The 13,306-nt window shown below is 47.3% G+C and overlaps 1 protein-coding gene across 8 annotated transcripts in view; it reads left to right on the forward strand.

The window, feature by feature from the left end:
* NAV2 (neuron navigator 2) overlaps nt 1-13,306 on the forward strand; it is a 385,459-nt gene that overhangs the window by 141,774 nt on the left and 230,379 nt on the right. For all 8 annotated transcript variants that reach the window (XM_034646084.1, XM_034646086.1, XM_034646085.1 and 5 more), the window contains exon 4: nt 11,608-11,680. In XM_034646084.1, the coding sequence (XP_034501975.1) occupies nt 11,608-11,680 (73 nt within the window). The remainder of the gene's footprint in view (nt 1-11,607; nt 11,681-13,306) is intronic.

Consider the following 13,306-nt stretch of genomic DNA (forward strand, 5'->3'; position numbering starts at 1 on the left):
GAACGTGGGGAAAGTCAGCTCCTTCCTCTGTGAAGTGTCCTTCATCCTTTTGCTGTGAAGATGAGATTTGGTTTGGAAGGACTGGTGACTGGTCTGGTCACATAGTCGAAGTCCCAGGGTAGGGGAGGTGACCAAACAGAGTGGTCCAGAACATAGCGAAGCCCTTGCCATTTGGTTGTTAACATTGCATGTGTAGAGGGCTTCAGAGCTTTAAACCTTTTTCCACTACGTGTTCCAATTCCAGCTCTACCATTTATTTAATAACTGCAGTCTTAGAAGGAAGATGGTGATAGCTCTCCCTCATCTACTAGCGAAAATGAACTGAAATAATAATGTATGCAGAAGAGTTTGTCCCAGTGCTTCGTGTTTTCTAAGCATGCAAATATTAGTTTCTTGGAAGGTCTCTGTAAGGCTTTCGAGAAAGGGATAATTACGCCCATTTTTCTGAAAGAAAGACTGAGGCTCGGGGAAATCAAGGACCTTACCCTAAGATAAGGAGCGAAGGAATCTACAGACTTCCGCTCTGGTCCCGTCTCTCTGGGCAGGTGAAATTTCCTCTCGGTAATGGCTCCAGTCACAATGCAGCTGACAACACTTTGCCTTGAGCTTTATCCTCTGGAGGAGATGGGAGTGGGTGGCAGAATGTCCTTTTTCTTGCACTTTCCTCTGAAGGAGCAGGAAGACGAGAGGAGGGGAACAGGCAGCCTGGATTCTCTTCGCTGTTATGAAGGACACCTCATTCCCTTTCCTGGGAGATTTTGAGAGAAATCAACTGGGAATGAAAGCCTTTCCCGGACCCCATCCTGCTTCTCTAAGGGGATCCTATTGTGGAAGCTCTCACTAAAGCAGAGGGCCTTTTAAGGGTTAGCCTCGATGTTTTCCCTCTGTCTGGTGAGACTCCTTTCAGAGAGACTTGCAGAGATTTTATTCTGAGTTTCAGAGGTACTGATGCTCTATTTATGAATAGCTCTAAAGCGCTCTATTTTTATAGTCACCCAACAGTTTAATTTTAGCCTTTAGGGGGAGTGTATCTTCCTAATAATAGGTAAAATGGTATGAAATGGCCAATATTTAACCATTTTTTACCTCCCAAAAATTGCAGCCTTATCTGGTTCAACTGAATACTTGACAAGGACAGAAATAGCAACAGAGATTAGCATTACATGACAAGTTTAAAATTGTCACTGTTTCTTCCCAGGTGCACTAGATATTTTGTAGCCTTGGAAAGCTCAAGGATATCCTGTCATAGAGACCTTCCTTGTCTAGTCTGTTCTCTTCTTCTGGTGGACTCGGTGCCTCCGGCATTCTGCCTATGACAGTAAACAGAGTGGAGAATTATTTTAATTATTCATAGTATTCTTAGTTTTTGATGCCATATGACTTCTGATTAGTTGGCATGTAGCTCTTTGCTTAGATCACAAATTTTAGAATTTGAAACTATTAGTCAAACCTACTGTCTTAGTATATTTTGTGTACTAAATTGCAAAATTGCTAAATTGTGTACTAGATTGCAAAATCTCCCCAATTACATATTAATCATCGCCAGCGATCTAGAATTTAGGCTGCCCTCTGTAGCCATACCTACTAACAGTTTTTTGAAATAAAAAAAAATAGATTATAACGTATATGAAAGGTGCTGGTGGTGTGCCTGGCATATAATCATGACCGGCTAATTGCTAGCAGCATGTGGAATTGGAGTGGAAAGGGAGGGGCAAGTGTTGAATTCCATTTCCAGCAGAAAAGAACACGACAGCGTGATGTTTGCAGGCACAGGACGACAGGGCAGAGGCCTTTATCCCAGCCTTCACCAGTGAGAGGGCAGAGCCTTGCAGGATTCTGAACTGGGCATTAAGGCACTCTGCTCGGCTTTGCTTTCCTGCATATTGAAGCTGCCAGGGTGTGTCTTGCACTGCGTGCTGGCTGTCCTTGGAATTGCAGGGTTGAAATCCATGGATGGACTGCTCGCAAGCTGCCCAGAAGAACCATAGCCACAGATAATGGTGAACTGGCTCAATCACAAAGCTGCACTCACAGGCTAGAATGAGGGAACTGGTCACCAAACTGGGAGGCACGTCTGGCTCTTGGCCTTCATCTGCAAAGGGTCCCATTACCCTGTTCTTTATATGCATTTGCTTTGTGCATAAAATGACCTATTTAGCGGGACTTCCAAAACGGAGGATTTGCTGCACGTGGAGGGTATCAAGGATCTGCTGTTTTGTTTTATATTACATTTCTGTTCTGTCCCTTGAAGGCTTTGTGGTGGTTTATGGTTTTAAGGATGTAAATATGGCCAAGATACAAAAATAACCAGACTGGAAAGAGCATAGTGAGTCCATGTCAAGCTTTTGAGTTGATGAGTTGATAGGTGTAAGTTAACCCTGCCCGTGTTTGGGATCTATGTTTAGTGGGGAGATACTTGCATCTTGTCTGCTTTACTGTAGGAGGCTGTCTGTCATGTGAAGAAGGACCACCCTGTCTTGTCACCTGTTTCCCCTTCCCTAGAGCAGAGACTGCAAGAGTAAATAGTCGTTATTCATCAAAGAACGAATGAGGCTACCACGTTTTAGTTAGCTCCTGGGTGCAATTTTCTAGCACGTGTCCACGGCACCGCTCTTCTCTGTTGGTTCAAGAGGCAGCCACACATTTGGGGTCCAGAAGGCAGGACTTTGTTGTTGAAGTTGATGTCTGAGTTTGTACCCTTCTTTGTAGGAAAAACCAGGGTTTTCCACAAAAGATAATTGCTCCTTTTTTTTTTTTAAGATTTTTTTATTTATTTGATGGAGAGAGAGACAGTCAGCGAGAGAGGGAACACAGGCAGGGGGAGTGGGAGAGGAAGAAGCAGGCTCCCAGCAAGGAGCCCGAAGTGGGACTCGATCCCAGGACTCTGGGATCACGCCCTGAGCCGAAGGCAGAAGCTCAACGACTGAGCCACCCAGCTGCCCCAATCATTGCTCCTTCTTAAGGAAACTATTTGTCTGCTGTCTTAGGGTTGTTTTTTGTTTGTTTGTTTGTTTGTTTTATGTAACTTAGTAAAGGAGACTTTAACCAGAAATCTTTTTGGACAGAGAGTGCTGATTCTAACAGGGTTGAAATGAATTCTAGCTACAAGGAACCCATTCATAGTGAAGCCGTACGAGTGTTGTGTAATGTAGCGAGCCTCAGAGTATCTCACAAACTCCAAAATGATCCTTCACTTTCAGGAGAGGCCAGTGATCTCGCATATTCTGCCATTATGGAATTGTATGAAGAAAGAGTCTTTTAAAGCTCTGGCTATGTAAAGTTCCAGATCCTTGACCCAAGTTCAACCTATCTCTGCTTCAGTTTCTCTATTGAGATAGTTCTGTACATTCCTACCTTCTAGATGAAGAAGCTGAGGCTTGAAGCAGTTAGTCATTTTGCTAGGGTCTCATGGGTAATCTGTGAGGGAACCAGAATCCAGTGCAGAGACCAGAGCCCATGTTCTCCCGTCAGATAACGGTCATCTAATGACTGTGATGGAATACAGGTAGCAGTGGGGGAGGTCACCCAGGGGAAGCCAGCAGCAGTCCTTCTGCCCCGGTGTGAATTAATTTACTGCCATCTTTCCAAGAGCAGCTTGCTGACACAGAGGCTGGATGTTATGTGATGGAGAGGACCCAGTGTCCTGGATAGCCAGGCTTGAGGGGAAAGCCAGGAGCAAATGGAAGGCTTCTAGAACTGTAAGCTTGTCGAACTCGGCTTTGCCAGAGGCCGACTCCAGAAATAGCTTTGGGCATGTCGTGGCCTTGGAAGTATAGCCCAGAGACGTCATGTCAACAACGACAACATAGCAACAAACACTGCCAGTTAAGGGGCACTTGCCGAGTACCACACATACATCCTCTCACAGAATGACCGCCACGCCCCTGTGTGAGGGGTGTTGCCATGCCCATTCTACAGGTCAGGCCACTGAGGAAACTTAGTGGAGATCATAATGTAGTCAACGGCAGAATCAGGATTGGAGCCCAGATTTGTCTGACTCCAAAGCCTGTGTTGTCCCTGAATACCCCTCCTTAGCCCCAGTCACTTCTCTCTAGCATTGGTACCCAGCTCCTAACTTGGAGGCCTCACCTTGGAACAGTCCCTTTGCGGGGAGGACTGGGAAGCAAGGCAGCATGACTCTGAAACTGCAGCAGGGAGATGATGTTAGCATTGGCATGCGGGACGAACGCGCACGGGGGCAGCCGAGGGGCCTTTCCAACCGTACTGATGTCCAGTGAAACCGTCCCTCTCCTCTCTACCTGGGGATACTCCGCAGAGCTCAACTGTAAGGGTTCATTATGGGAGCCTCCAGAGTAAGGACTGATTTCTAGAACTTTAGCTATACCTCCCTTTCCAGATTTCTCTTTGTCTCAAGGGAAAAATTGAGAAGTCAGAATGTAATAGGAAAATGAAGTATTCTAAGCATTTGGAAGCAAAGTAGAAAAAGATAATCACTGGAGGAATTTGAGATTCTTGTTTTCAATTTTTTTTTTCACCACTAGAGAGAATTTTTTCATCCATATGGGCTTACCCATTTACAGTAACAGCAGAGAGACTCCTATAAAGCTTTTTTTTTTTTTTAAGGAACTCTTGACAACATCTTGGAAAGCTGAAGTTATATTATATACAATAAGGTGGATAACATTGCCAAATTAAAGGAAGGAGCTGGGCAAGGCATTGAAGCAGCAAGAGAAACAGACCTAGGGACTGAAGCACCAACTAGCCCAAGTCCCACATTCTTCAGCTTTCTGTTTCAAAGCTGCCAAGAAAGCTAGAGCTGATGTACAAATGGCCAGAGGAGGGGTGGAGACCCTTGTGCTTTTGGGCTAGGATGGCTACATGCATAGCCAAGCAAGCGGCAACTTATGGGGTTCACAAGGGGAGATGCTCTTGAATATCTCCCCACCTAAGAGAATTTGAAGTGCCACCATATAGTTCCCTCATTTCTGGGGTCTTTTAAAATGAAAATCATAATAGCCAGGCCCCACCAGTTCGATCTCACTTGACTGTGTCTCCAGGACCACACTGTGGCCCATGAGCCATATGATCACGGGATGATGCTGGGCTCCAGCACTGATAGAGGTGTCCAAATAACAGTTCAGCTGGACAAATGCTGCATCAGGTCATGGCCTAGGAACGCAGAGGAAAGAGATAACACAGATGAGACAGGCATTTAGGAGAAGCATTTCTCCAAAGTTCATTTTGCTTTTTGGTTTGGTTTCATGATTGGATTTTTTTTTTTTTTTTTTTTTTTTCTTCTTTTCTATTTTTATTTTTGGAAGGGGGCAGAGGAAGGAGTGTCTGAAAGGCATGGAGGCATTGTTGGTTAGGAAGCAGACCTTCCTAGTACATGTGACCACAGACCCTGTCCTCCCCTTCCCATCCCTCCCTGTCTCCATGCCCAGCCCAGATGTCACTGGAGCCCCCACTTCAAGGACACCGCTTGAGCCATCCCAGACACAAAATAGCCCATCCTCAAGTTTTCAGACTGGAAGGGCTTGGCCTGTCTGCTGCTGCCCTGGTAACGTTTGGGGAGATAGTATAGTTCAAGGCTTCCCTAAGAACTGGGAGGACCCCTGCCTTCTCCATCCTTCGAGCTCTCAAATGTGGCCCTGTGTGGCCAGTCCTCTGCTCTTGCTCAGAGTCCTATCTCCTAGCTCTTCTCCCCTACCTGCTGGCCTCCAGCCATTTTGATTCTCCTTTGGTTACCAGAACGTGGTATGTTGCATCCTGCATGGAATCTTTTAAGTCTTTGGTTTACGAGGTTTGGTATAGTTTTTCTGCCCACTCTCAGCGTCCAGTTAACTCTTGGTCTCAGCTCAAATTCCCCTTCAGTCAACAAATCTTGAGTACAATGTGCTCATTGTTCTAGGTGCCTGGTGCTATATCAGTGAGCAGATGGACAAAAAGCCCTGTCTCTTTGAGCCTGCATGCTACTTCTGCCTTAAGAAATTTTTATTCAGGGATGCCCGGGTGGCTCAGTCGGTTAAGCATCTGCCTTTGGCTCAGGTCATGATCCCAGGGTCCTGGGATCGAGTCCCGCATAGGGCTCCTTGCTCAGCGGGGAGCCTTCTTCTCCCTCTGCCTGTCACTCCCCCTGCTTATGCTCGCTGTCTTTCTCTCTCTGGCAAATAAATAAATAAAATCTTTTAAAAATAAATAAACTTCCCTTTAAAAAAATTTTTGTTATCCAACCCCCCCGATCCCCTGGCTAGACGAGGTCTTCTAGTACGTGGCAGATGTTGTCCGTACTTACTTGCACGTTACTGACTTAATGCCCAGTCCCCTATGCTAAACTGTCCCCTTCTGCGAGGTGAGGGATTATTCACCACTGAATACCCAGTTAGGTGTTCAGTAGATAGAGGTCAGGGAATGGATAAACGAATATTTTTGTTGACAAGTAGCGGCATCAGGTGTGAGGGTCACACTTCTGGAAAGAAGTTGTTTGAGCTGATGTATGAGGCTTCTGAAGAAGCTTCACTGTGCTTTTAAAGTGCCCAGAATTTGCAAGTTCTTACTCAGCCTTGTCTGGGGTCCGGGTCTACCATTCCCTAGGCTCCGGGTATTTCATGACTTTTAAAAAATGGCCATAAGCATGCCTGACTTTAATGCAGCAGCCGTTTGCCTCTCCTCCCAGGATGGAGGTCTCCAAAGGGCCCAGGGAGAAACTCTTAACTTATGAACACTAGTGCCCCCTTTACCCGTATGCCCAGAGCCCCATCTCCCCTTGGGCCAGGTAGTCCCAGAGAGATGGTCTTCGTTTGCATCAATCATTTTCCTGCGCCTTGCACTCAGCTACACTGGTATTCAGAGAAAAATGCTGCCATGACAACTGCCACAACACATGGTATTTGATCAGTCTCTAAGCTACCGAGGAGATATACAGCCGTTCTTCCGGGGTTTGCATATTTTACTTTATCGTGAGACCCAGTCCAGCCTTAATCATGATTGAAATGTGAAGTTTTCCATTGGCCTCCCATCCCTCCCCCTTTTCTTCCCAGTTGTTTGGCATTTGTTTCGATTTTCCTTGCTCTCTGGCTGTCCTGGGTGGAGATGTGCCCTTGGACGTGGGCAGCAGAGACTACAACACACACAGTCCGTGGAAGTTACCCTGCAAGCCTCAGGTTCAGAGTTCTTGAGAAACTACACAACTGTGGGATGGAGGTCCTGGCTGAGATTGAGAGGGAGCCTTTATTGTAGCCTTTTCCCCTGGATCTTCAGGGACGGCGCACGGTGGAGACCACCTATGGCCCCAAACAAAGGGAAGACTGTGCAAGCGTGTCTTGGTCTTTTCCCTTACTCCACCCATGCCTGCAGCCAGCCCCGTTCTGCTCCCAGGGTCTCCAAGCCACGTTGTGGTCCCACTTCTGGGCTTCCCACCTCCACCCCAGCTAAAACCCCAGGAACGCCATCCCAGAGCTCTCAGACCCATTTCCATGGCAGCAGCGACAGCAACAGCCTTCTCCCCCAGTGTGAAGTGCAACTCCCACCCCCCGCCCCCAGCAACACTGGAATGTCAGGCTTTGCACAGATTTTTGTCAGCTAATTTTGGAAAGTAGTTTATATTGGCTGCTATGTGTTAATGAACGACTTTGGTCGTATTTACATACTTTGCTGGTTAAGAGCCTTTCCCATCACTCTACATTCCCAGCTTTAATCAGATCCCGCCTCTCACACTGCGAGTCTGGATAGCACATGAGCCACGGGGCTCATTAACGATGGGCACGAGGACACCCTTGTGCCTTAATGAGTGCCCAGGCCAGTCCTCTCACCGGGTGTGGTGGCCGTGTGCAGTTTCAACGGTGTGGGGGGACGGATTGGTTGTTTACCTGTATGGTACTTGGAAGACAGCCTTAAGGTGAATTTCAGTCCCAAGAGAGGCCGGATCAAAGAAACATTCTGTCCTTCTGATCTCATTCCAAGTGAAGCCAGGAGGTTGGAATCCACATCTGACCCTCTTCTGCTTCCCAGCCCTGCCCTCTTCCCGGGGTGCAGATGAAAAGAGCGTGGGTCTCAGCAGCCTTGTCAGGAGTGATTTTTAACTTTAACGGAACATTATTAAAGAATGGATTTGAGACTTGAGAAATGTTTTTTGAACTCCTTCTGTGAGCAGAGAAATCAGAGTAGAGGGAAAAAATTCAAGGCTCTTGATGGGCTTATGAATCGTCTTTTAAATGATGACCCAAGTTCTTATTTTTAGTTTTAACATATTCCAGGAGTGCAGTCCAACCATCCAGATACTGTTCCCTGCTTTATCTCCACTTTAGAAGAAGGCGTTCTTGGTGCCCTTAGGCCTTCTCTCTCCACCTAATGAAGGAGGATCCTGACGCTTCCTTTGTTTATATGCTCTGCGTCTCCCTGACGTGGCTGGGAATTGGGGTGTGTGTCCGATGGCTCTGTGGATCCTAAAGAGAAGGGTTATGTAAGTGTGGGCTCCTGGACAGGGAGGAGGACAACATGGTCAGAAGAATCCGGCACAGAGCCTGGAACACAGCAGACGTCTACACAATTGTATTGATTGAATGATGAAAAGAATCGCAGGTTCCTCAGGCTTGGTACTCTTGACCCTTGGGGTAGGATTTTTCCTCGTTCTGCACATTATAGGATGAATAGCTGCATCCTTGGCCTCTACCCCCTCAATACCAGTAGCACCGCCCACATTGTGAGAACACACAATGTTCAGATGTCCCTTGGGGGTGGCGACATTATTACCCCTTCTCCCGCACTCTCCCCACCCTGTGGAGAACTGATCTAAATTATGAAATTCTTTGAAAGAATAATAGGGATTTTATTTATTTATTTTTTAAAAAGATTTATTTATTTATTTATTAGACAGAGAGAGACAGCCAGCAAGAGAGGGAACACAAGCAGGGGGAGTGGGAGAGGAAGAAGCAGGCTCCTAGTGGAGGAGCCTGATGTGGGGCTCGATCCTGGAACGCCAGGATCACTCCCTGAGCCGAAGGCAGACGCCTAAGGACTGCACCACCCAGGCGCCCCAGAATAATAGGGATTTTAAAAAGCAACAGGAGTAAGCAGTCGTCTAGGTAACCTATTGATAATTATTCATTTCTTTAATAGAATTTAACATTTAAAAAAAGCCCAGTACGGGGCGCCTGGGTGGCACAGTGGTTAAGCTTCTGCCTTCGGCTCAGGGCGTGATCCCGGCGTTCTGGGATCGAGCCCCACATCAGGCTCCTCCGCTATGAGCCTGCTTCTTCCTCTCCCACTCCCCCTGCTTGTGTTCCCTCTCTCGCTGACTGTCTCTATCTCTGTCAAATAAATAAATAAAATCTTTAAAAAAAATTAAAAAAATAAAAATAAAAATAAAATTTAAAAAGCCCAGTAGATGGCCGAATTGAAACGAACCAAGGGCTAGCCTTGCAGGAAGAAATGACCATGCACTTGAAATGATACTACATGCATGCAGTGCTCCATGAATGTGCCAAGTAAATGTTCTTTATGCTCCCAGGAAGGAAATTTCTATAGAATTACAGTGTTGTAATAGGGAGCAGTGTTTTTGTTGAATATGTTGGTGGGTGTCGTTTTTTTTTTTTTTTTTTTTTAATCAGTGCTACTTTGCTGCCCTGTTGTTGAAAAAACTTAACCTACCCACGTCAGCACACCTCCATGACGCTTGCCAGGATAGATACCAAGTGTACTATTTTTGATTTTACATTAACAGATTCCGGGGCGGTCAGCTTTTTCTTTATCTCCATTCTCACGGGACATAATTGTCAAAACCACACTTATCAGCCATGTGCAGGATAGACTGAAGAAGCAGGATAGGATTATTCCAAGAAAAAAGGGGTAGAAGAATTTTATAATTTTATCATGATTTAAATATTAGTGCCTCTCTGGGGGGCAACAAATCCTTGTGTATGGTTTTGCTACGTTACCGCTGTGTACAGTCGTGGAGATAAGCATTGATAGTTGTTTTTCTCAAAAGCAGGTTTTTGTCACAGGGGGAAATAACATTTAGAGATCTAATTTTGATTACTTAAAATGTAAGCAGTTTGCTTCAAAACACCTTCCACAGGGCCCTCCCCGCCATTCTCTTCCTTCTTTCCCCTCCCCCTACCCTCCATGATGGCAGCACCTGCTTGTCACCGTCGGTCCTTCTGGCTTGGAAGGAAGGAAGAGTTAAAAGCAATCTTGTTTTCCTCCCCCCTTATAAGAAATGATTTTCTGCAATTGTGGCAGCCATAACCCATAACATCAGCATTTATTTCGTTTGCAAGAAATTGCATTTTGCCCCTTTTCCTAGAGATTAAAAAAAAAAAAAAGTCTCCCAAATGAGGATCTTTGAGGGTGAGCTGGAGGCTGGGAGAGGGGTGGGAACCCATCTAAAAATGTCAAGGATGGAGTAGCCTCGGGCTCAGGGTGGAGTGGAGCCTTAGAACGAATGCAGTTTTCTGCAGGTGCCCCTGTAGCTTAATTTCGTGTTTGGAAAGTCTGAAGACTGGGAGCAGAGAAGGAAAATGCCAGACATGGGGGAAGAAGGACATGCATTTCAGGAAGACTGCCTTGGAGCCAGACTGTACTCAAATTAGAGCTCTTTCACTGTAGACACATCGCTCTGTGGCTATTAAGTTGCCTTCAGAAGATCACTTGGGGAGAGGGAGGGAGAATGGTCACATGGACACTGTGAAAGACAGTCATTTATTCAAGGTAAACCCTATGGGTTAAAGACCCGTTTGAATTTATAAGAATGCTGATGGAGTCTAGGAAGTCGGGTGGGGGGGTGGGTCTCCACTGTGAAATGCAAACTGTGTGAAATTAAAGATCCTGGTGCCAAGTCAAAAGCAGTTTCTTTTATTTATGGTCACCATTGACATTAATTGAGCCTGAACATTTTCCTCTAGACCAAAAAATCATTAGCCCTGACAAGTGAAGTCAAATCAGACCTTTGGGAATGACCTAATTGTTCTTTCCTGAGGGCTGGACATTTGCTTGCCCTTGGCCGTGGCATCAGCCCTGGCAAGCCTGGGAGACCTCCCAGACTCTGGCAGGTGGGTTCCTTCTTCTCACAGAAAACAAAGGACAGAGGGGCTCACTGAGGTTGCAGCCCTCCCTCGTCATCTGCAATGCCCACCATCCTGAGAATTTTGTGAGTAAACACGGCCCAGAGCCCCGCTGAGACTTGCGTTCACTGTTTTCACATTTGACGGCATGCCTCCTCGGTGCTGGAAATTTCTCCCAGCTGCTGGTGGATGGGTGCGTCTACTATCCCCTTCGTCCCCACCTCCATTTTTCTGGCAGCTGCTCAAATTTTCAGGATAGCTGTAGTGACAGTGGTGCACATAGGCGCTCTGATTCCACTCTGGTTATTTTTGGCAGCCGTGAGCAAGCCAGGGCCTCGACTTCTGGAACTGTGTGGTTGGGATATTAGGTAACCTTTTCTTGTGCAAGTACAGACAGAGAGTTCTGACCTGCACCCATCCATCCATCCATCCATCCGCCCGCCGCTGGCACGTCATTTTCCTCGTTGCGAACGTTAGCAAATGCACAGTGAACCCTCTCTCTGATATCGTCCTTTGTTCCTGATAAAAGATGGCTCTGGAGAAGGCTGAACATTGATCGAGTGTATGTCGTTGTTTTTTTTCCTAGATTGAAAACATAGATGCCTGCTTGAATTTCCTGGCAGCTAAGGGAATAAACATCCAGGGGCTGTCTGCAGAAGGTGAGTCAGAGCGCTTGTCCTGAAGCTGCCTTTTCATCGTCAGAAATGCCCACCTGTTACTTACTGATGACTTTAATACAGTTAAGCCCAGGGTGCTGGTGCGCGCCTCTGGTTTTGTTTTCCTCCCGGTTTTGAGGCAGCTCAAGGCCTGTCTAGACTTGAGGATGCCAACTTTTTGACACCTAAAGAATCACTCCAGGAATGCAGATTCAACCATGCCGGCCAACGTCTGCAAAGCGCTGAGGGGGGTACTGACGATGGAGCTGCTTCTCTGGAGGGCGGCTTGATCAGACAATGCTGATTTGATTCGCCCGGCTAGCAATTCAGTTAATTATCAAGCCGGGCCTTATCTGTGGGAGAGAGAACACTTAGCCACAGCACATATTTAAATTGTACGGTTCCCAGGGAAAAATGCCGAATCCTTATCTCTTACTTTTAATAGAAGAAGCAGCACTTTTACTGGCTCAAAAAAAAAAAAAAAGAAAAGAAAACACGTGATACATTAATGAGAGGCTACATTTTGACATCCAGATTAGTTTTTAATTAACTCCAATTGGGTGGCTAATTAGCACATTAGCGTGTGCTGGTGGTTTGCTATTCAATTAAGTATTGGTCTGGAGATGGCTGGTCCGAATTCTCAGCCGCCTCAGGCAACGTCTCGCCCTGGAATCTTCCCGCTCTCTCGTGTTTGTAAATACAAGCGGCTGCCAGCTCCGGGGCTGCCACAGGCCCCGGCAGCCTCCCAGACTCATTAGGCTGCACCTGCCTCCAGTTTTCCCAGAACAGGTAAAGCAGTTTGGGCCTCGGAAGTCACCACCTTTCCCTAGCAAGGTTGCTTGTTGAAAAGATGCCTATTAGCATCGACTCCGGTGGTCAGGGTGGGGAGGAGGGGGGGGCAGTGAGGATGGAAACAGCCCAGTGGAACAGGTAAGTTTGCACATGTGGTCTGCTTGGGGCCTGTGCCTTGCTTTTGCCATGCTATGCGGTGAAAGCTTGGTTTTCCTGGCCCTGTGAACGGTATTGGGGGTGGGTGGCTAATACTGATACCTCGTGGGCGTGTCGCGGCTGAATGTGACCTCTCATATGCTGGGTCCGTCCCAGGTCAGGGGTGGATACACTGCTTCCAGAGGTCTCCATGGCTGCTGTCGGCCGGTCAGCCCTAACCCCAGCTCTGGCAGGGGATGAGGGGTGGTGTGTGGGGGGGTGCTAGAGGATTCCTTTGCCGGGGGGGATGGGCCCTCCTCCGTGGGGATGAGATCTGGGCTGAATGAACGATGGAAGGCACATTGCTGCGGCGTGGTGGGGGTTGGTGTGGGGTTTGCATGGACAGGTGGGGAGATGCAAATTCCCATTCCGAGGAACATCATTTCCTTCTGGTAGAGTGTTCTTGTGCGGGCTGGTGGGTGGCAGGCACACACCCCTTGTGGTTTCTGGAAGTAGTCGGACCCTAGGCCTGTGCCCNGCCCCTAGGCCCGTGCCCCCCCCCCCCCCCCCCCAGCATCAGCAGGGACTTGCAGAGTCCTGCCCAGCAGAAAGGTCTCTAGGGGATGTGGATCGATGCAGGTCAGCTTCATCCCGTGTGGCCTGGGGGTGACACCTGGCCACATCTATCTACATGTAGTCCTG

Source organism: Ailuropoda melanoleuca, chromosome 16 (genome assembly GCF_002007445.2).
Source record: "Ailuropoda melanoleuca isolate Jingjing chromosome 16, ASM200744v2, whole genome shotgun sequence".
Lineage (NCBI taxonomy): Eukaryota > Metazoa > Chordata > Mammalia > Carnivora > Ursidae > Ailuropoda > Ailuropoda melanoleuca.